General features: G+C 61.3%; 1 protein-coding gene across 2 annotated transcripts in view; it reads left to right on the top strand.

Moving 5' to 3' along the window:
- The window catches only part of COL5A1 (collagen type V alpha 1 chain), a 139,281-nt gene that overhangs the window by 99,267 nt on the left and 18,955 nt on the right, over positions 1-21,059 (top strand). For both annotated transcript variants that reach the window (XM_027966118.2, XM_027966117.2), the window contains exons 37-55: positions 369-422; positions 3,248-3,301; positions 3,839-3,946; positions 5,575-5,664; positions 5,757-5,810; positions 7,046-7,153; positions 9,417-9,524; positions 10,479-10,532; positions 11,693-11,746; positions 11,843-11,950; positions 14,614-14,667; positions 14,765-14,872; positions 16,077-16,130; positions 17,721-17,828; positions 18,406-18,459; positions 18,742-18,795; positions 19,500-19,553; positions 20,092-20,145; positions 20,949-21,056. In XM_027966118.2, coding sequence (XP_027821919.2) covers positions 369-422; positions 3,248-3,301; positions 3,839-3,946; positions 5,575-5,664; positions 5,757-5,810; positions 7,046-7,153; positions 9,417-9,524; positions 10,479-10,532; positions 11,693-11,746; positions 11,843-11,950; positions 14,614-14,667; positions 14,765-14,872; positions 16,077-16,130; positions 17,721-17,828; positions 18,406-18,459; positions 18,742-18,795; positions 19,500-19,553; positions 20,092-20,145; positions 20,949-21,056 — 1,440 coding nt within the window. The remainder of the gene's footprint in view (positions 1-368; positions 423-3,247; positions 3,302-3,838; positions 3,947-5,574; positions 5,665-5,756; positions 5,811-7,045; positions 7,154-9,416; positions 9,525-10,478; positions 10,533-11,692; positions 11,747-11,842; positions 11,951-14,613; positions 14,668-14,764; positions 14,873-16,076; positions 16,131-17,720; positions 17,829-18,405; positions 18,460-18,741; positions 18,796-19,499; positions 19,554-20,091; positions 20,146-20,948; positions 21,057-21,059) is intronic.

The raw sequence follows: 21,059 nt of genomic DNA, 5'->3' as shown, positions 1-21,059 counted from the left end.
GTGTGCTTCCTCTGAGAAGGAAAGCCCCTCGTCGCGGGAGCTGCTGCCTATCGGGACGCGTGCGGGCGCGGGGGTTAGGAAGGAGCTCGACTTCTGCCCCACAGGGACCTGGGCCCAGTGCCTCCTGCGGCCGGGCCTCGGGGCTGCTCGGCTTCTCCCCGTGGGAAGCAGCAGTGGCCCTCGGGCTGGATGTAAGGGTTCGAGGGGGCGGTGCCCAGACCCGGGCTCCCGGCAGTGCTTGTCGCTGTGACTTTGCCGTTACCACCTTGGAAATGAAACGGTAGCTTTTGTCCTCTGGGGTGGCACAAAGTCCTGGAGGTGTGTGTGTCTCGGAACGAGATGAAGCTTCCCTCCTTTGCTTTCTGCAGGGGCCCCCAGGCAAGGACGGGCTCCCGGGACACCCTGGACAGCGAGGCGAGACGGTGAGTGTGGGTAGCGCGGGGGGATGCAGGCGCTGCCCCGACCTTCGCTGCTGGTCGGCTTGGGCAGCGCTGAGGCTCAGCCTCAGGAAGCCCCCCGGGGGCCGGCCGGCTCCTGTGGCCTCGGGATGCGCCCCGTCTGGAGGGAGCTCCACGGCCTCCGAGCAGCCCCTCGGCCTCTGTGTGTGAGAGCAGGTGTCGGCTTCAAGCCGGCCTGGCCAGCCTGGCCCAAGGCCACACGTGCAACCATCGAGACGCCAATGAAACCTGGAGGAGCGGCCCCGCCTCCCCTGGGTGGGTCGGAGCGCAGCCAAGCGCACACCGCGTGCATCTGAGCTGGACACTCTTGGGAAGGCCCTCTGTCTCCAGCTTGTCCCACTTTATGCCGCCCCCAGCCCTGTCTGTCCTGGCCCTCTGGCCTCAGGGGGATGGCAGGGAGCCAGAAGGCTTCCCCAAGCCCCCTTTTCAGGAAGGGGGACAGGCGGCCGCGGGTTGGAGCTTGGGCCCTTGGCTGTGCTCAGGGCCAGCGTCTCTGCTGTCACAGGCTCAGCTTGGCCTTGCCCTGACCTGTAGCTGTGCTCATGACAATCTTCAACAGCTGGACTCAATGGGCACCCACGTTTCTTAGTTCTAGAAAAAGCCCTGGGGTCGCTTCCTGGTCCCAGGAGCCACGGGGGATTCGACCGAGCTTCATGCATGTCCCCCCCAGGCCTGTCCCTGGGAAGGGCATGGGCACACCTGTGACCTTGGGGCTCCCTGCTCTGGACAGCTAGGGTTCGCAGCACCTGGTGACCTCCTGGCCACCGTAGTGGTGGAGGCTGGCCCACGGGAAGGCCCCCTTGCGTCTGCGTCCAGCGTCCGTGTGATCAGAGATCTCTGAGGGACTCTCCCAGGAGGAGCCATCGCCTCGAGAAGTGTGATCCTTAACAGCACACTTAACATGTTCTTGGTGCCGCTTAAAAACATCCCTTTTTGGCTCGTGGTGATGAAGAGTCCCCTACATTTGCCGTCCTGGTGCTCAGTGGCCGATAAAGACTTTACGTTGCTCTTTTGTTTATGGAGAAAAATTAAGACACCCTCAGCTTTGCAGGTTTCTCTCTAATGCTTTCCTGAGCAGACCAGATGGAAGGTTTCTCATCTCACGGTGTGAGCTTTCACCTCTGCCTCGTTCTGGGAAGAGGCTGGCCGAGTGATTAGGCCGCTTGTTTTGCTGGCAAAGTAGGGCAGGTTCTTCCTGCCCCCCCCCACCATGCCTGGCTGCCCCCAGAGACTCAGGGGCACCCCCATCTGGGCCCGCCTGGGGTGGCGCGTCCTCTGGGGTCAGTCCAGACGCCCTGCAGAGAGGTCCTCCTCAGGGTGATGACCTGTGCTTTCGTTAGACAGCTGGAGACACAAGAGGTCGTGGCGCCTCCTAAACGCAAGCCCGGAGCCCGCTCGTCACAAGGGGCTGGAGACGGACCCCAGCCTCAGCTGGCGTGGGCGTCCCCCCAGCGGACCACGCGGCAGGCCCTCCTTGCCTCGGCGTGGGCACAGCTGCCCAGCCCCCCGAGCAGGGGCGATGCCTTCGATCTGTCCAGCATGCCTTGTTCTGACCCTGTAAAGGCTGCTGGCCTTGCGGCTAAGATCGAGTGTAGTATGGGGGCTTCACAGCTGGCTTGGTGGTAAAGAATCCGCCTGCCGAGGCAGGAGGCACGAGAGATGCAGGTTGGATCTCTGGGTCGGGAAGATCCCCCGGAGTAGGAAATGGCTACCCACTCCAGTACTCTTTCTGGAAAATTCCATGGACAGAGGAGACTGGTGGGCTACAGTCCATGGGGTCACCAAGAGTTGGACACGACTGCACACAAAGGTCGCCTGCAGGGAATGCTGCCTCGGCTTTGGCCGTGTCAGTCCGGTGCGTGCAGCTCGGCTGGGCCTAAAGAGGGAGCCCTCCCAGACTCTGCCGTGAAGCTGCCTCTGCTCTGGGTCTGCACGGTCCAGCGGCTGAGCATCAAGTGTCCCTCAGCTGCACGCTCACTGGTTGTCGTGCGCTGGGTCAGAGGTCCTTGCCCGTCAGCCCCATGGGCAGCTGGCCCCACGGCTCCCGCTGCAGCCTTAAACGAGCCGCTTCCGTCTCCGGACGCTGTAGAGTTTCCACTGAAAGCCTCCCGGGCATAGCATCTGCACGTCTCCCCCGGCGTCACGTGGCGCCTGCAGATGGCATCTTGTCCGCACGTGCCGAGCTCCGTGGATGTGCCGGAAATGAAACCCGCGGGGCTCTGCCGTCAGCTTCGCCTCTGGGGGAGAGCGTGTGCAGAGCAGACAGGCGGCCGGGTCTGTGCCAGCGAGCGGAGCAGAAACAAGCGATTCCTGTTGAGTTGAGCTAAGAATACCTCCCAGCTGCCGCGCTGTAGAAGTGGCAGGTCCCCACAGCGTCCGGGTTTCAATCAGTGCCGTATAAAATCGCCTTCCGGCCCCGGGGGCCTTGGCGGCACCAGCAGGACAGTCCCCGCAAAGTCACTAATGAGCTGCAGCCCAGAGGTGGCTCCTGAGTCCAGTTTCCAGTGGCTGGGACACCGCGTGTGCTCAGAAAGCGGACGCTTAGTGCTGTGAGGAAGATGAACGGTTATCGAGTATGTTTCTCAGTGCGGGGCGGGGTGATGGAAGCAGCCAGTGAAACGAACCTGCCTGGTTTCCTGACCTTCCTAAATTCACGCAAAGCGGAACAAGAGAAACGGCCCTTTTAAATGAGGTCCCGGGCAGCCGCTGTTTGGGGCTGGGGTGAGGGCTGGGGGTGACCTTCTGTCCGCCGCTTCAGCCGTCTCAGCAGGCTGGCTCTCTCTTCGCAGGGTTTCCAAGGCAAGACCGGCCCTCCAGGCCCTCCGGGTGTGGTCGGCCCTCAGGTGAGACGCGGCCCCCGCTGGCATCCCTGGGCATCCCGGGTCCCCGCCCACTCGGGAGACACGGTCACGCTCAGGGCAGAAGATCCCTGCATCCTCCGGGTGCGGGTGCAGCCAGGGCGTCATAAGGCCTAGAACGCGGGTTCAGAGGCGCAGGTGCAGAGATGGGGAGTGATCGCGTGACGCGATCGCCTGACGTGGCGGTAAATAAGATACTGACCCAGGAAACGAGGGTGCGCCCCCACCCTTCCCGGCACGGGGCTTCCCCCGAGGGCCAGGAAACGCAGGCCCCGCGGGCTTCATCAGAGACGACACGCGGGACTACAGTGGGGCCCAGGCAGTGGCTGGTGAACAGCACCCCCGGTGTGCTTTGCTCTTTCTGGGTTTTTACCAGGAGACCTTCAAAGGAAGGTGACGGGCTGGTGGGCTCACAGTGGCCCTTCGCCTCTGCGACGAGGCTGTCCTTAGACTGAGGCAGAGAAGGCTACTTTCTCGCATGTCCCTGGAACGTGTGCTGGCTGACACGCTCTTTCCCCGCAGGGTCCCACTGGGGAAACTGGTCCCATGGGCGAACGTGGCCACCCTGGTCCCCCAGGGCCCCCCGGTGAACAGGGGCTCCCGGGCCTGGCCGGGAAAGAAGGGACGAAGGTGAGTGGCTGGGACCTCTGTCCCTGCGGACTTCCCTGGGGACGGTTTCGGCCCTTGGTCTCTGTCTTTCTGTTGCTTTTCTCTGATGAATGGGTGATTCTCAAGCAGCTGCTCTTCACGCCGGTGCACCCACTCAGACCAGGGGCTCAGCTCCTCTCCGCTCACTTTGAGAGAGGGCCTGAGCTGACCAGCTGCCCGGACAGAGATGATGGTGGCTGCGGACCACCTCTTCCCCAGGGCACCCGGAGTGGCTGCCCACCCATTCCCAGAAACGGGCATAACTCTGACGCTTCGTGTGTCTAAGCTGAAGTTAGTGGCAAGTGACCCTTTAAAAAATCCTCCACGTTAAGGCGTGAGAGTTGTCGTTCCGTCACTAAGTCGTGTCCAACGACTCACAACTCCAGGGACTGCAGCACGCCAGGCTTCCCTGTCCTCCACTACCTCTCGAAATGTTCCCAGACTCACGTCCATTGAATCAGTGATGCTGTCTAACCATCCCCTCCTCTGCCGCCCCCTTCTCCTTGTGCCTTCAATCTTTCCCAGCATCAGGGTCTTTTCCAATGAGTCGGTTCTTTGCATCAGGCCAAAGTATTGGAGTTTTAGCTTCAGCATCATCCTCCCAATGAATATTCAGGGTTGATTTCCTTTAGGATTGACTCGTTTGATCTCCTTGCGGTCTGAGAGACTCTCAAGAGTCCTCTCCAGCACCACAATTCGGAAGCATCAGTCGAAGAGTAAATAATAAAAAAACCCATCTGCAGACTGGGCTCCCCAAGCTGCTGGTCGTAACTTCCTGTTTTTGCATAGAAACAGACGGCCCTCTTCTCTCAGCTTTTCAGTGAGGGACTCGGGAGAGATAAGTTCTCCAGCCCTGTGCGCGACCACATGCGGGAAAGTAACCCTGAAGAGAAATCAAAGGGTGAAAAGGCCACACACACGCGTGTGTACGTGTGCAGGCACGCATGATGGAGCACATACATACGTGCGTGCGTGTGTGTGTGTGTAACGTAGAGCCAGCCATTCAGCCGTAAAGAGAGCTGGCTGCGTTTGGAAAGGACGCCCCTACTCTCCCATGTGGGACCCCAGAGAAAGTCCTAGAAGACGTCCTTAGTGAATTCCAGGGAAGGTACGTGGTCAGACAGAGAAAACGTGGTTCAGGCTCGAGACGAGTATCTTGAGCGGCGAGTCCATTTCGGGCAAAGCTTCCAGTGCTTTGGCCACGGAGTTCTTCACCTGAGCCAGTTGTACGAGGATCCCCAGGTTCACGGGAAGGACAGGCGTAAGGGCCCTCAGCCCCCGCTCGGGCCGCCGTGGCCCTGAAGGATGTGGCGGGGAGCAGGACTCCACGGATCATGCTTGGAGTCCCCGACAGAGTCGGTTCCCACGCCACACGCGGGGCCAGCAGGCCACACAGGCTCCCAGGCGTGAGCTTGGGCCGTGCTCCAGCACCCAGACCCGTCAACCAGTGAAGCAAGTCAAGACCCAGAGGTTCCTTTTAAAGCTGTGAACCCTGGGAAGCCCCCCTCCAGCCCAGGTCCCCAGTGGATCTAGAAGACCAGGCCCCACCCACTCCCCATCCACCTGGGCCATGGGTATCGCCCGAAGCTGACCTGTGGCCCTGATTCCAGGGAGACCCAGGCCCCGCCGGCCTTCCTGGGAAAGACGGTCCCCCCGGGCTGCGAGGCTTCCCTGGAGACCGAGGACTTCCTGGTCCAGTGGTGAGTGAGGGGTCTGCCGGGGGATGGGTTGGATGTCCCCCCATGGGGAGGCTTCTCCCCGCGGCCCCCTCTCACATCTTGCTGTTTTGCAGGGGGCGCTTGGACTGAAAGGCAGTGAAGGCCCCCCCGGCCCGCCAGGCCCCGCGGTGAGTGTACTGGCCCACCACAAAGCCTCCCCCACCCTCTCCCTCCAGGCCTGCTCTGCAGGAGGGCAGGTGTCCCGAGGGCTGGGGAGCATGCACACCGGCTCTGGCGGTCCCCCGGGGGTCCTGGGAAGGCTGTGGAGGAAGAGGTGGGCTCGGGATGAGTGTGGCCAGCGTGCCTGAGCTGCCAGCCAGTGAGGAAGGCCGGGGGAGGGGCCGTGCTGTGCGAGGGAACTTGGAGGGCTGGGAGTGGACGAGGCCTGAGTGGGCCCCCCGAGCCTGTGGAGGTGCTCAGCGTGGGTCCAGGCCTGGCACAGCCCACACGGGCACACGCAGCTCCAGGGCCTCGAGCCGGGCCGTCCACACGCCCAAGGCCGCTCGGGGCAGAAGTGACCCAGCACAGGCAGGAGGCCCAGCCCCCAGAGCTGTGCTGTCTGTTTTTTTAAGTGGGTCCCTCCCAACCGTGAGATTCAGCTACACGAGCCCTAAAGATTCAGACCTTCGAGATCCCGGGCTATGGTCTGGGGGACTCAGGGGCCACTTGAGGCTGTGCCCAGAGACCCCGCTCTTGTCCGACTCTTTACGGGAAAGTGACATCTGCTTCACCTCCCCCTTTAAACAGGGCCCATCCAACAGCCCCCACTCATCTGCTCAGGTGGGGGCTTCAGCAGCGGCCCTGGCCCCTGGCTGGGGTTGAGGGGGACCGTGAAACAACACCCCCTTCCCCCTGAGTTAGGGCCACTTGAGAGAGATGACGATGGGGAAGGCAGGTGGAAGTGAGGTGAAGAGTCTTCTTCCTTCTGATAAAGGTTGGGAACAGGATGCCTCCCGGGGAACCGGGGTCCTCAGTGCTGACCCCTAGAATCAGTCCAGGTGCCCACCTGTCAGTCCTGGCCCGGGGCCAGAGCCTCCCCCATAGAGCGGACAGCGTGGAGGAGCCGGGCGGCCAGTGAGCACCCCGGGGGCAGGCAGAGCCCACAGGGCCCAGTAGGTGCCAGGGTCCCAGAAGAGGTCCCTCTGGGCCAGGACTTAGGGAAGAGGTGTCCTCAGACGCTCTGCGGGGACTTGGAATCATGGGAGGGACTCAGAAACAGTCTCAAGCTCTAGACCCGATAGCCTGTGCTCACTCGGGCCCTGGGGAGTGAGGGGGTGCATGGTATGGTGGGGTGGGGCTTCAGGAAGTCGTACCCACGCAGTTGGAGAGCCTTTGAAATAAACCACTTTCTTGCCTCGCCCAGGGATCTCCAGGGGAGAGAGGTCCTGCCGGTGCCGCCGGGCCCATTGGAATTCCAGGGAGGCCCGGGCCCCAGGGGCCCCCTGGGCCAGCTGGGGAGAAAGGCGCCCCTGTAAGTACTGCCCCGGAGGAGCTTGGCCCCTGCTGTGTGCTGTGCTCCCTGGGTGTCTCCCTGGGGTCTGTGGGAGGGGGGCGGGTGGTGAAGTTTGCGATGTGTGCCTGGCTGTCACGGCTGAGGTCCAAGGGCGGCCAGATGCTTCCCCAGTGTGGTCTGAGCTGGAGGGGTGCTCAGGGGGTATCCGGGCCAGGCTCACTGGTCAGGCCTGTGCACCTGTAACCTGGGACATGCAGGCCAGGGCCGGGGGTGGGGGCGCGTGGAGACTCTGTCCAAACGTGGCCTTGGGCCCGGTCCAGGCTCTGGGGGCCCCAAGAGGATGGGGCCCCCACCCCGGCCTGGGTGAGTGTGGCGGAAAGGTGGATATTTGGGATGGCGCTTGTTGTGTTGGCCTGGGGGCAGGTGTGGAAAAGAAAAGGGACAGGCCACCTGGTGGGAAGATAAGCAGCCTCTTCCCAGACGCCCGGCAGCCGCCGCTCCACACCTGACGCGCCCTGGCGTGGCTGCCCCCGCCGGAGGCTTTGTGAGAGCTCAGGTGGGGGCTGGTGTGGAGTCTCACCTTCCACGAAGGGGGTTAGAGACCCTTCATATCTGGTCAGACGTGCCCTGGGAAGCTGACTGCCAGCCTCTCTCCCCCAGTGTCTCCCCAGACGCCCCTTCCTGCCCAGATGAACCGTCACCCCGGCCACATTTGATGTGTGCCTCATGATTGTTTAAATGCCCACCTGCCCTCACACTCTCACCATGGAGACAGAGTCCAGCTCAGAGCTCCTCTCCGAATGGCGAATGCCACAGAAGTCTGAGTTCCAGGGGGACGGGCTGCCTGGATGATGTCCCATCGAGTCAAGACATTGAGGATTGATTTCTGTTAGAGAGGGTGGTTTCCTCATGGGTTTCCCACGGCTCAGGGGTAGAAAGGGCCCTGGCTGCCTTCCCAGCGAGAAGTCCACACGGGAACCACGCTGGGCACGTGGCGCCTGGCCGACCTGTCCAGCGGGCCATCAGCAGTTCTGAGGTGTCCAGTCCATCCCCCAAGGCCTGCAGGACCCAGATCCCCCTGGGCTCTGCCTGAGCCCCCCTCCTCCGCATGCTCAGTGCGGGTGGGGTCCACACAGCACACGAGCTGGGTAGACACGGCCTGGGCTCGCTGTTTCAAGAGTCGGGGCGTGAGCAGAAACCTCCCAGGGTGGCACCGTCCGCGAAAAGCTCGTCACGGTCCCAGCGCAGCCGTGAGGAGAAAAGGCCAAGAAAGGTCAGGTGTCGTGTCGGCAGGAAGATTCCACCCGGGCCACGGGCTGCCTGGGCATGTTCTGGCTCAACTGAGGAAGAGCCTTTCCGGGGGCTCTCAGTCGAGGAGCAGGGCGTATGTGCGGCAGGACAGGGGAGGGGGTGCAGGAGGAGGGCGGGCGCGGCGAGGCGCGCCAGCGACCGTGAGGCCCCTCACTCTCCCATCGGCGCCCCCCCCCTGCTTCCATCCCTGGCTCTGTCGGGAGACGGGGATCCTGGTTTGGGTGAGAAGGTGCCGGCTGCTCACGGGGTAGCACATGGCTGGCAAAATAGAGCAAGAACTCAGTAAGGATCGTTTGGGATAACCAAGGGGCGATTAGGAAAGTGAGCCAAAACTGTGAGGAAAGGAAGATGGGTGTGTGTGTGCGCGTGACGCACGCTTGTGTGTGTGCATGTGTGTGGGGGCGATGTGTGTGCACGTGTGTGCTTGCGTGTGCACGTGTGTGCTTGCGTGTGCGCACACACGTGTACATGTGTGTGCGTGCACTTGCATGTGCTGTGTGTGCACGCGTGCGTCTGTGTGCGTGTGTGTGCAGGTGTTTGTGATCCTGCTCGGGGGGCATGGGGGGTGGTATTAGTCGAAAATCGGGAGAGTGAGCAAGTTGGCCAGAGCCGGAGCTCAGACGCCCTGGCCGCTGACGTGGGCGATCGTGCACGTAGGCCCGGGAATCGGGTTGCCCTGGTTTGGATCCGGCTCCACTGGACGAGTGAGCCTCCGTTCCCCATCTGGGAGAGAGTAGCCCTTCCCAGGATGGGCGAGGGTTAACCACGGAGGGGCACGGGGCATAGTCACACAGGACTGGCCTCAGGACCGCCCCGGGCGTGTCTGGCGGACCCATTAGGACGTGGGGGATGGGCCCTCCCCGGGAACCGCCCGCTTCCCGCCTGTGGGCCTCTGGCCGGAGGACGAGCTGCTGGCAGGATGCTCCCGCGATGGAGCTGCCTTTGAACAGTCGTCCCCTCTCCTCTCTAGGGCGAGAAGGGTCCACAAGGCCCAGCTGGCCGAGATGGTCTCCAGGGCCCCGTGGGGCTCCCCGGTCCCGCTGGCCCTGTGGGCCCCCCTGGAGAAGACGGAGACAAGGTAAGAATTTGGAGAAGCCCCTGCCCTGTCTCAGAGCCCTGCTTGGCCCAGCCTGGCCCACGCCTGCAGGTCGGGACTGGACGGGGGTCCTTTCAAACCAAGGGACGCAGGCACTGTACGGGCTCTGGTGACAGGGACCCCGTGCTGTGCAGCCGGTGTTCTTGGCGTTAGTGGATGATTTTGGAATAGCTCCCAAATAGCGGTGACGAGTGAGACCTCTGACACATTCGAGGGGCCTCAGACAGCGCTTCCTTCTTGTGTAGTCTTGATGTCGTCAAAGACACCCGCTGCGGCAGCCAGAGCAAGGACGAGCACCCTGAACCATTTCAGACTCCAAGCCTGTGGGGCCGAGGTTAATGAGGCTTTACTCAGTGTCTATTTTTAAATCTCTCCACTTGAACCATCAAGGCCCCCTTTCGTTAGGAATATGCTTTATAATCTGATGCTGTCACTGTGGCATCGGATCTTCCGTTTAATAAAATCAGAGGAATTCAGCTCTCTGGTTTAGCTTCCCATTTGTGAGAACCCTCCGGTGACGTTTCCGACTTTATCACCTCTGCAGTGTTGATTCCCGGCCTCTCGGGGTGGGAGACGGCCCGGCACAGCAGAAACACTAAGGGGTTTTAATAGTTCCGGAGGCATAGTAATTGAGTTGTCTTTATTACACTGTCCTGTCATCCGATTTGACGAAGTAAATATTTCCATTATGATTTTTTGCCACACTTTCAAGTCTACTACAATCCTGCAAAGCATAAAATCAAGGTCTTATCTCTTCCAGCTCTCTTATTAAAGAGGAAATCAAATTAATATATGGAAATGTTTCATCTTAGGAAAGTTAGAGGTCCCCCTGGAGAGGAGATGGTTCTCACTCTCTAAGAAAAATTAATTGCGGGGAGCAGAGAACGTGCAAGCGGCCACTGGGCCGTCTGACGGGTCTTTCCCGTTTTCCTGCAGGGAGAGATTGGAGAGCCAGGACAGAAGGGCAGCAAGGGAGACAAAGGCGAGCAGGTGAGGGGCCCCGGCGCAGCCACGGCTCAGGGCCGCGCGCTCGGCTCGGTGCAGCCACGCTCACAAGGTAACCGGCCTTCCCTGGCGGCTCAGTGGTAAAGCATCGCCTGCGATGCAGGACGTGCAGCAGGAGCCACAGGTTTGATCCCTGGGTCGGGAAGACCCCCTGGAGGAGGGGACAGGCACCCACTCCCATCGTCGTGCCTGGAGAATCCCATGGGCGGAGGAGCCTGGTGGGCGACAATCCGTGTGGTCACAGAGTCAGGCACGACTGAGCGACTCAGCACCAACAAGGAGATGCCAGCACTCACACCCGTGACCAATGGGAGCCGGGTGATGGGCTTTCCGTGCTCCCCGCCCCGGTGAAAGCTTGTGTGTGCCTGTGCTTAGACGTGTAAGTGACGCACGTCTGTGAGTGAATCCCTTATTACGAGCAGAAAGCCCTCGCAGGTTTTGTGAAATAAGCAGACGGAGCAGGTTTGTCCTTGAGGATTTGGTTCCCACGGACGTAGTCACCGCCCCCTCAGCGCTGAGGCTGCGGGACATTCCAGCAGCGGCAGCATCCTGACCAAATGCCTCTTAATTTTCCCTGAAACAAAATTCTGCTAAGAAATACTGGTGCGTTCTTGCACGAGCGCTGTCACGGGGCTGCAGCTGCTCCCGGGGCCGCGGAAGGAGGCCTGCAGCGTGGGCTTCTTCGCCGGTGTGTGTGTCCCGGGCGGGCAGGGCCCTGTGTGCCCCCAGTGCCGGCCCGGGGCGGGCCAGGCTCCCCGCACACTGCGGCCTCTCCCCCGCACTCCCAGGGCTGACAGTGGAACGTGCTTGGGGGTGCCCTGGGGGTGGCAGTGAGCGCCAGGTGTGGCCTTCGGAGTCAGGCCCTCGCTCAGCCGTGCGGGAGCCCCCTGACCTCAGGTCTGAATGGGGTCTCCACGGCCTGTGTCACGGGTGTGTGGTGGGGCTGAGGTGGTGCACAGGGCCCTCTGGCCACCCCCGACCGCACACACTCAGGGCTGGACCCCGGGCCTCTCGCCTTACAGAGCCGCAGCCTGGCCGGGGTGGGCCCCGCATGGGCGGGGCCCGGGTGAGCTGCGCCGCCAGCCCCCACGCCAAGTGGCCTCAGCAGCGACTCAGGAGCCACCACCTCTGTCTCTTCCCCACAGGGTCCACCAGGGCCTACAGGACCTCAAGGCCCCATCGGACAGCCAGGCCCCTCCGTGAGTATCCGCAGTTAACGGCCCTCAGAGACGCCGATCCCTTGGGCTGCTGTGGTCCACTTCTGGTCCTCAGCACGCTCATCCGTCTCCCCGCAGGGAGCTGATGGCGAACCGGGACCTCGGGGCCAGCAGGGCCTCTTTGGGCAGAAAGGCGACGAAGGTCCGAGAGGCTTCCCCGGGCCCCCGGGTCCTGTGGGGCTGCAGGTAACAGCGGAGCTGGCACATAGCTGGGTCGATTCCCCGCATCTGTGCTGTGCCCCCCGGCCCTCACAGCCCTGCCCCCACCATCCCTCCCTCCCTCCCTCCATCTGTGCTGTGCTCCCCCGCCCTCACAGCCCTGCCCTCCCCTCCTGTCCCTCCCTCCTTGACGTATATACCCCATCCACGCAGTGTGTAAGACAGGCAACTAACAAGAGCCTAGTGCATAACTCAGAACCCTGCTCGAAGCTCTGTGTGACCTAAAGGGGAAGTAAGTCAAAACAAGAGGGGCTGTGTGTCCACAGAGCTGACTCGCTTTGTGTAGAGTCGACTCCAACGTGCTGTTGCAAAGCAACTATAGTCTAATAAAAATTTTTAAAAATGGGGCTACTAAGGAGAGCCGCAGGGCCTCCTCCACACACCTGAAGCACTTTGGATTCGCAGAAATCCAGACATTCCCAGCTTCGCTTCTCGTACCCCGTGACATTTGTTTTCCTGCTCATTGTAGAAGATGTTGGAAACTACTGATCAGTTCAGTTGCTCAGTCGTGTCCGACTCTTTGCAACCCCATGAATCGCAGCACACCAGGCCTCCCTGTCCATTACCAAGTCCCGGAGTTCACTCAGACTCACATCTATCGAGTCAGCGATGCCATCCAGCCATCTCATCCTCGGTCGTCCCCTTCTCTTCCTGCCCCCAATCCCTCCTAGCATCAGAGTCTTTTCCAATGAGTCAACTCTTCGCATAAGGTGGCCAAAGTACTGGAGTTTCAGCTTTAGCATCATTCCCTCCAAAGAAATCCCAGGGCTGATCTTCAGAATGGACTGGTTGGATCTCCTTGTAGTCCAAGGGACTCTCAAGAGTCTTCTCCAACACCACAGTTCAAAAGCATCAGTTCTTCGGCGCTCAGCCTTCTTCACAATCCAACTCTCACATCCATACATGACCACAGGAAAAACCATAGCCTTGACTAGACGGACCTTAGTCGGCAAAGTAACGTCTCTGCTTTTGAATATGCTACCTAGGTTGGTCATAACTTTTCTTCCAAGGAGTAAGCGTCTTTTAATTTCATGGCTGCAGTCACCATCTGCAGTGATTTTGGAGCCCCAAAAATAGTCTGACACTGTTTCCACTGTTTCCCCATCTATTTCCCATGAAGTGATGGGACCAGATGCCATGATCTTCGTTTTCTGAATGTTGAGCTTTAAGCCAACTTTTTCACTCTCCTCTTTCACTTTCATCAAGAGGCTTTTAGTTCCTCTTCACTTTCTGCCATAAGGGTGGTGTCATCTGCATATCTGAGGTTATTGATATTTCTCCTGGCAATCTTGATTCCACCTTGTGCTTCTTCCAGTCCAGGGTTTCTCCTGATGTACTCTGCATAGAAGTTAAACAGGGTGACAATATACAGCCTTGACATACTCCTTTTCCTATTTGGAACCAGTCTGTTGTTCCATGTCCAGTTCTAACTGTTGCTTCCTGACCTGCATACAGATTTCTCAAGAGGCAGGTCAGGTGGTCTGGTATTCCCATCTCTCTCAGAATTTTCCACGGTTTATTGTGATCCACACAGTCAAAGGCTTTGGCATAGTCAAGAAAGCAGAAATAGATGTTTTTCTGGAACTCTCTTGCTTTTCCATGATCCAGCGGATGTTGGCAATTTGATCTCTGGTTCCTCTGCCTTTTCTAATAGCAGCTTGAACATCAGGAGGTTCACGGTTCACGTATTGCTGAAGCTTGGCTTGGAGAATTTTGAGCATTACTTTACTAGCGTGTGAGATGAGTGCAATTGTGTGGTAGTTTGAGCATTCTTTGGCATTGCCTTTCTTAGGGATTGGAATGAAAACTGACCTTTTCCAGTCCTGTGGCCACTGCTGAGTTTTCCAAATTTGCTGGCATATTGAGTGCAGCACTTTCACAGCATCATCTTTTAGGATTTGAAATAGCTCAACTGGAATTCCATCACTTCCACTAGCTTTGATCATAGTGATGCTTCCTAAGGCCCACTTGACTTCACACTCCAGGATGTCTGGCTCTAGATTAGTGATCACACCATCACGATTATCCGGGTCGTGAAGATAGATATGAAACTACTGATAGATTATCAGAAAACGGAACCAGACTGGCTTCTGAGTGCATGGGCAAACACACCTTCGAAACGCCCGTGCACAACACACACACACAGACACACACAAGCACGTGCATCCTTCTATTTGGTTTTCACAATATCTGAGTCATATTGTATGCATAGAGCGTTCGGACGAGGCTTTCGGCTTCCGGTTACAGTACAAGTCACGTCAGATGCCATTAAATATTCTTTGAACATGTCACCTCTTATTTATTTTCAAAAACATGACTCTTAGTCACTGCCTTGTGTCCCAGCATATGGTGGTGACATAATTGATTCCGGCAGCTCCCTGCTGGTGGCTCATTAGGCTTTATTGTCTTATGGGACACTCGCAATAAGCACCGTGTCCATAAATCCTTGCCCACTTCTCTGACTCTCTCCTCCGGCTAGTTCTGAGACGGGATCTCGGAGCTGTCCTCACGCGTAGCTGAGATGCACATCCCCGAGGCTTTTGGGGTGCTCAGCTGGGAGGCAGTGGAGGTTGGGGGGGGCGCTGGAGCCGTGCCCACCGGCCGAGTGTCTGACGACCTCCTGTTCTCAGGGTCTGCCGGGACCTCCTGGAGAGAAGGGCGAGACGGGTGACGTGGGTCAGATGGTGAGTGGGGCCGCTCGTGGGGTGCGGGCTGTGGCAGAGCTGGCATTTGGGGGGGAGGCCTGCCTTTGCTCTGGGCTCAACGGCTCCCCTTCTCCAGGGCCCGCCAGGTCCCCCCGGCCCCCGAGGACCCTCCGGAGCTCCAGGTGCAGATGGGCCACAAGGACCCCCCGGTGGAATAGGCAACCCCGGAGCCGTGGGAGAGAAGGTGACGCATGGCCTGTGACTGTCCTGGCGTGTGAGCGTGCATGCGTGTGAGCGTGTGTGTAGAGACACGCAGATGCACTACTGGACTGTTCTGCCACACGCATCTCGAAACCTGGAAGAGCGGGCGGTGGGCCTGGGAGCCCCGCCCCCCACCCAGGGCAGCCTGGGCGGGACTTCACACGATGCGACCCCCAGCAAAGGCCGCCGCCCCCCCCCCCCGAGGTCAGCTCTGACAGCCGTGGTCGCCGGTCCCTGACGTGCGTAGCAGCCCCCGTCTCAGCTCCCGTTTCCCTCAAGTCCTGCCATCTCATGGCCCTGGGTCCTCGTCATCTGATCTGGTTCCTGTCGGGGCCTGGGCCCTGGAGGTGTCTGAGCACATTGGGTGTACGTGCGTGCATACACACGTACGTAGCTTACACGCGTGCGTGTGGCAGGCCCTGGAGATGACGCCTGAGCCCATTGGGTGTATGTATGTGCACACGCGTGTGTATATGCTTACACGTGGGGGTGTGGTGGGCAAGACGGCGCCAGAGTCTGACTCCACCTAGGCCCAGGAGTTCACACCATCTCAGAGCACTGATCCCAGCTTCTCGGGATGAAAGGAAGGAGGTGGACGCATTCCCGGCACACCTTTCAGGACTTTCTGCTGAAGTCTGGCCATTCAGTTGAAACCAGTGTCCCATCGCTGCTCCCTTTTTATAATAGGAGGGTCGCAGGGGAGCACGCCTGCTGAGCCCACCCGTGACAGCGGGCAGTCTCTGCTGGGGGGGCTGCGTCCTCCCCCCAGCCGCCACGGTGTGCCCCCCCCGCCCGCGACACCCCCCACCAGCTCTGCTCCTAAGCCGGCAGACCCAGGGCGCCGGGCTTTTCTCCGTCCACCTCCGCCCGCTGTCCCCCCGCATCCGGCCTCTCCCGGTCATCCTCTGGAACGCCTGGGAGCATCCCTTTCTGGGGGGAGCCGTCCCTGACAGCCCACACCCCTCCACGCGTGTCACACGCTGGCACGTGCCTCACTGTCACCACAGTGTCCCTGGACTCCTCACCTGTGTCCCCTCCAGTCCTGGGAGCCCCCAGGAGGACAGCGACCGCTGTCTTACCCCCGTCCCTGCGCCCCACCCCAGCCCGTGTCGGGGACGACCTGATGGGCGCCTGGCGTGGACCACTGCTCCCATCACTGCTGTGACCACGTCGCGTTTCCTCCTTAGGGTGAGCCTGGCGAAGCGGGAGAGCCTGGCCTTCCCGGTGAAGGGGGCCCCCCGGTGAGTGAGTGGGCTCTGGGGAGGGGTGGGGTGTGGCGTGGACGGCTGCCAGGTGGGAGGGTCCCGCTATACCTCAGTTTTCCCATCCGTGAAATGGGAGTCGTGTCTCCCTCTGTGCCTCCACCACGAGACTGCTGGGGAAAAGAGGGAGCGTGGTGGAGAGTGAGGGTCTGTGTTTGTGAGAGAGTGCCTGTGTGTGAGTGTGCATGTGTGTGAGTGTGCATGTGTACATGTGTGTGTGCATGTGTGTGAGTGTGCATGTATGTGTGTGAGCATGCATGTGTACCTGTGTGTGTGAACGTGCATGTGTGCGTGAGTGCCTGTGTGTGAGAGTGCCTGTGTGTGTGAGCGTGCGTGTTTGCATGTGTGAGCATGCATGTGTACGTGTGTGAGTGCCTCTGTGTGTGCGTGAGTGCCTGTGTGTGTGAGCGTGCGTGTGTGTGCATGTGTACGTGTGTGAGTGCCTCTGTGTGTGTGTGCATGTGTGTGTGCGTGTGTGAACGTGCATGTGTGTGTGCCTCTGTGTGTGTGTGTGAGTGCCTGTGTGTGTGAGTGCCTCTGTGTGTGCGTGTGTGTGTGAACGTGCGTGTGTGTGTGAGTGCCTGTGTGTGAGAGTGCCTCTGTGTGTGTGTGAACGTGCATGTGTGTGTGTGTGAGAGAGTGCCTGTGTGTGTGAACGTGCATGTGTACGTGTGTGTGCGTGCCTGTGTGTGTGAGCGTGCATGTGTGAGCGTGCATGTGTACATGTGTGTGAGTGCCTCTGTGTGTGAGTGCCTGTGTGTGAGAGTGCCTCTGTGTGTGTGCGTGTGTGTGTGCATGTGTGTGTGAACGTGCATGTGTGTGTGGGTGCCTCTGTGTGAGTGTGTGTGAGTGCCTGTGTGTGTGCATGTGTGTGTGTGTGCATGTGTGTGAACGTGCATGTGTGTGTGAGTGCCTCTGTGTGTGTGCGTGCCTGTGTGTGTGAACGTGCCTGTGTGTGTGAGTGCCTGTGTGTGAGTGCCTGTGTGTGTGTGCATGTGTGTGCACGCTGATGTCAGTGGTGAACGCCCGGGACAGTCGGGCGTGAGCCGCCCCCCGTCCGTGGTGCTGCGGCTCCGTCATGGGCTTCCGCAAGCACGGGGCCCGCTGTTGTCACCTGTGAGCCCAGAGCTGGGACGTTCTTTCGCAGGTCAGGTGCATGGTCTCTCCAGGCCCACGGGGGCTGCTCTCTGGCCCAGGGAGCGGCTGGTGGGTGGAGGTGTGCTGGGCTCCCTCCGCCTGAGGGCCCCGGTGCAGGGGGCAGCCTGGGTCCCTGTAGCCCCCGGGGTCCACGCCACCTGCTGTCTCATCAGGAGGCAGCCCTGCCCTAGTCACCTAGAAGCCGAGCCTTAGCTTCAGAGGCCCCAGGACACCAGTGGGGTCCCGAAACCCCTCGCGGTGCCCACAGGGTCGGACTCGTGGGGACTTGCTGGGGGCGGGGGCTCTGGAGGCAGCTGACCCCCCAGGGGCCTGTGGCCTGGCCTTGGTCAGGGTGCTTCTGCTCCACATGGTGCCAGAGCGGGGCGGGCTGCAGGCTGGCTCTGGGAACACGCTCTCCACCTCTCCCCACAGGGACCCAAAGGCGAAAGGGGGGAGAAGGGCGAGTCAGGCCCCTCCGGTGCCGCCGGACCCCCGGGGCCCAAGGGCCCTCCCGGAGACGACGGTCCCAAAGGCAGCCCCGTGAGTACCAGGGGATGCTGGGCTCTCAGCAGCGTCCTCTCACTCCCGGGCCTGGGGGGCGCAGAAACTGCCTGACCCCGCGGGTCTGGGGTGACCCCCGGGTCCTGAACTGGAACAGTGGAGAAGGGAGGAGAAGAGACGGGCTGGGATGGGGCACAGCTCTGAGGCCACCTGCGTGGACTGGGCAGCTTCCCGGACAGAACGGGCTCTGTGCACGCCCCCCGCCCCGCCCCGCCCCGCCCCGCCCTCCACCCCGCCCTGCCCCGGTCTGCCTCACTTTGCGTCAGGAGGGTCTGCGGAGCATCGAGTCCTAGAGTTCAGGGTCCAGGATCAGGGTCAGCCACGGCCCCAAGAGCAGACATGTGGGCAGGAGGCTGCCCTCCGAGGCCTCCGGAAGGCGAGCAGCGGCCCTGCCTGGCCTGCCGTACAGGGAATGATGCTCTGGTGGGGAGCCCCCTGCTCTGGGGGGCCCCGAGGTGCCAGGCTGGCGGGAGGCGTGGGCCGGCCGTGTGGACGCAGCCCTGTGAGTCTGGCGCGCTCTGGGAGGGTGGCTGACGCTTCTCTTGCTCCGTTTCAGGGCCCCGTCGGTTTTCCCGGAGATCCTGGTCCCCCCGGAGAACCTGGCCCCGCGGTAGGTGCCCGAGGGTGCAGAGCTGGGGGTCCCCACGGCCCGTGATCTGCCTCCAGGCTCGTCTTTTCCCTTCCAGTTTCTTCTATTCTGCCTCTGCTCGGGGCATGGTGCTCAACCCTGTTCTGACAAGCACGCGAGGAAAGGCGTTTCCCCTCCGAGCACCCTGGGTGGTCACCCCTGGGTGGAGCTGGGTTTTGGGGTCGGGACTGGGGACCATTGGGTCCTGGTGCCTGAACTTGGGTGTGCCCAGGGCACAGAAGGAACCTGCTTTTGGTCCCACAGGGTCAAGACGGTCCTCCTGGCGACAAAGGAGACGACGGTGAACCCGGGCAAACGGTGAGTCCACCCGGGACCTCTGGGGCCCCGATGCAGCTTCTCAGGGAGGTGTCAGGCCTTGCAACTTGCTATGTTCATTTCACCCAGTTGCCTTAGAGTAGTGACCCAGGACCCTTGCGAGCTGGGGGCCCTCCTCCCAGAAGGGGAAATGCACCCCCAGGCCCGACGGTGGCTCTACACGCGAAGCCGGTGTCCACGACACCCCCCCAGGAGCCCACCCAGCATCATCAGGATCCCTGTTTCTGCCGGGTGGGGTTGGACGTGCTCCTCAAAAGGCTCTTCCCACGTGAGCCTCTGGAGCTGAGCTCACACTGGACGTGCCTCTCATCGTGTCCGGTTTCCGAAACGTTTGGAGCCAGCTTAGGGCCCCGAAGAGATGTCTGCCCTTCTACCACTTGCTGGCCGGTGACCCAGGGTCCACCTCTGCAGAAGCGGTGCCAGCCAGCTTGCTGGGAACCTTCCCCAGACGCAGCAGAGCTGCAGGCGGGGTGGGCCCCCACACTGCTGCCGCCCGAGGGCAGGGCAGGGCAGTCAGGGACCAGCCCCACTCAGGGCTGATTCTGCAGAAGACGAGACGGGCAATTTCGGGGCTGGCTGAGGACCGCCTGAAAGCTCTGTGTGTTCTTAGCCTCGGATCCACCCAGCTCCGCCGGGTCTTAGCTAACATCCTCGACTCTTAAACGCTCTGCTTTCTCCCACCCCAGGGATCACCAGGCCCTACGGGTGAGCCAGGCCCATCTGGGCCTCCAGGAAAAAGGGTACGTGACGCTGCCGGGTGCCCCTGCATGAAGCCTGCCCCTCCCCCGCGCTGCCCCAGGGAGGGGGAACGGGCTTCTCTTTGAAGCTCGCCTCCTGCTCGGTGAGCTGCCGCGGCATCCGATCTCAGAGCCGCCGGGTCGCCGCGGCTCTCCTTTTAGGATGAGCTGGCTGCGCAGACCTTCAGTGACGGCTGTCGTGGGAGAATAAACACACCCACAAAGCTGGAAAAGCCCTTTTCCCCGTGGTCAGACCTTTGGAAAAGTCAGAGCAAGCAAACTGAATCACCCAGCAAACGGAACCATCCGTTGCTGGGGCGCAGTGACCGCGGCCGCTCTGAGTGTGTGAGAGGGCAGGCCACCGGAGTGCCCACCCCTCAGCCCAGCCCGCTGGCCCTTTCTGGGACCAAAGGCCCCGGGCCTTGTTCTGAAGGCCTGGGAGCAGCCCCACGCCCCGCCAGGCCTGTGTCCCACCGTGCTCGGCTGCCCTCTCGGCTTCTGGGAGCCCACTCGTCACGCCTTGCCCTCTTGCTCCCTCCAGGGTCCGCCCGGCCCCGCAGGCCCCGAAGGCAGGCAGGGGGAGAAAGGAGCCAAGGTGGGTGCTTTCCAGCCTGGCCGTGGCCGTGGCCGTGCGTAGGCCTCCCAGGGCGTGCCGAGGGCATGGTGGCCGCTTGGGGTCGGGGGGTGGAGAGGACTGGACGCTGAACACACAGAGGGGCTGGCGGGGTTCCAAGGGGCTGGCTCCACGCAGACCTGGGCGGGAGAGCCCGTCTTCTGCAGGGGGAGGCGGGCTGTGCCTCTGGCCGGGGGTCCCTGACCGCACACTGCTGTTCATGTGCCCCACCAGCCTGGGGGAGGGGAGGCCGTGACGCGTGCCTCAGGGCCTGGCATCGACCTGGCTGCTCCTGGTTGCCTCTCCTGAAAAGCAGAGACGGAGATAGCGCCCACCACGGGGCAGAGCAGAGGGTGGGGCGCCCTGCGGTGAGGTTAGGGTGCAGCCCGGCACCCGAGCCCTCGTGGCCGCTCTCCCCAGGAGCTCTGGGTGGGGCTTGGGTGCCTCCTTCTGGAATGGAGGGGCCCTGGTGTCGACTGAGACAGTGGAGCTTGTCCAGCCCACGTCTGCTCAGGATACGCGGCTATGTCCGCCGTGAGCTCCGAGCTGGCCGTAACCGCCATGGTGGCCGTGGTGACTGGGTGGCTGGAGCCCGGTTGACTGAGGTCTTCAGTGGGTGGAGGGTGGGGCTGGGTGGCCTCTATAGGCAGGAAAGTTGGGGGCAGCCTCTGGGTGTCGGGTCATGTGGGATTCTCGCCAAGGCTCCTCGGGGTTTCTGGACAGTGGTTCGGGGTGAGGGGGACCACAGCCTCAAGCGTCGGGACCCCACTCTGTCCTCCTTGCAGGGAGAAGCCGGCTTGGAAGGCCCTCCTGGGAAGACTGGCCCCATCGGCCCCCAGGGGGCCCCCGGGAAGCCGGGGCCTGACGGCCTTCGAGGGATCCCCGGCCCAGTGGTG

The sequence above is a fragment of the Ovis aries genome, chromosome 3 (genome assembly GCF_016772045.2).
Source record: "Ovis aries strain OAR_USU_Benz2616 breed Rambouillet chromosome 3, ARS-UI_Ramb_v3.0, whole genome shotgun sequence".
Classification (NCBI taxonomy): domain Eukaryota; kingdom Metazoa; phylum Chordata; class Mammalia; order Artiodactyla; family Bovidae; genus Ovis; species Ovis aries.
Note: the sequence above shows the minus strand (reverse complement) of the source record. Positions and strands in the feature narration are given on the sequence as shown.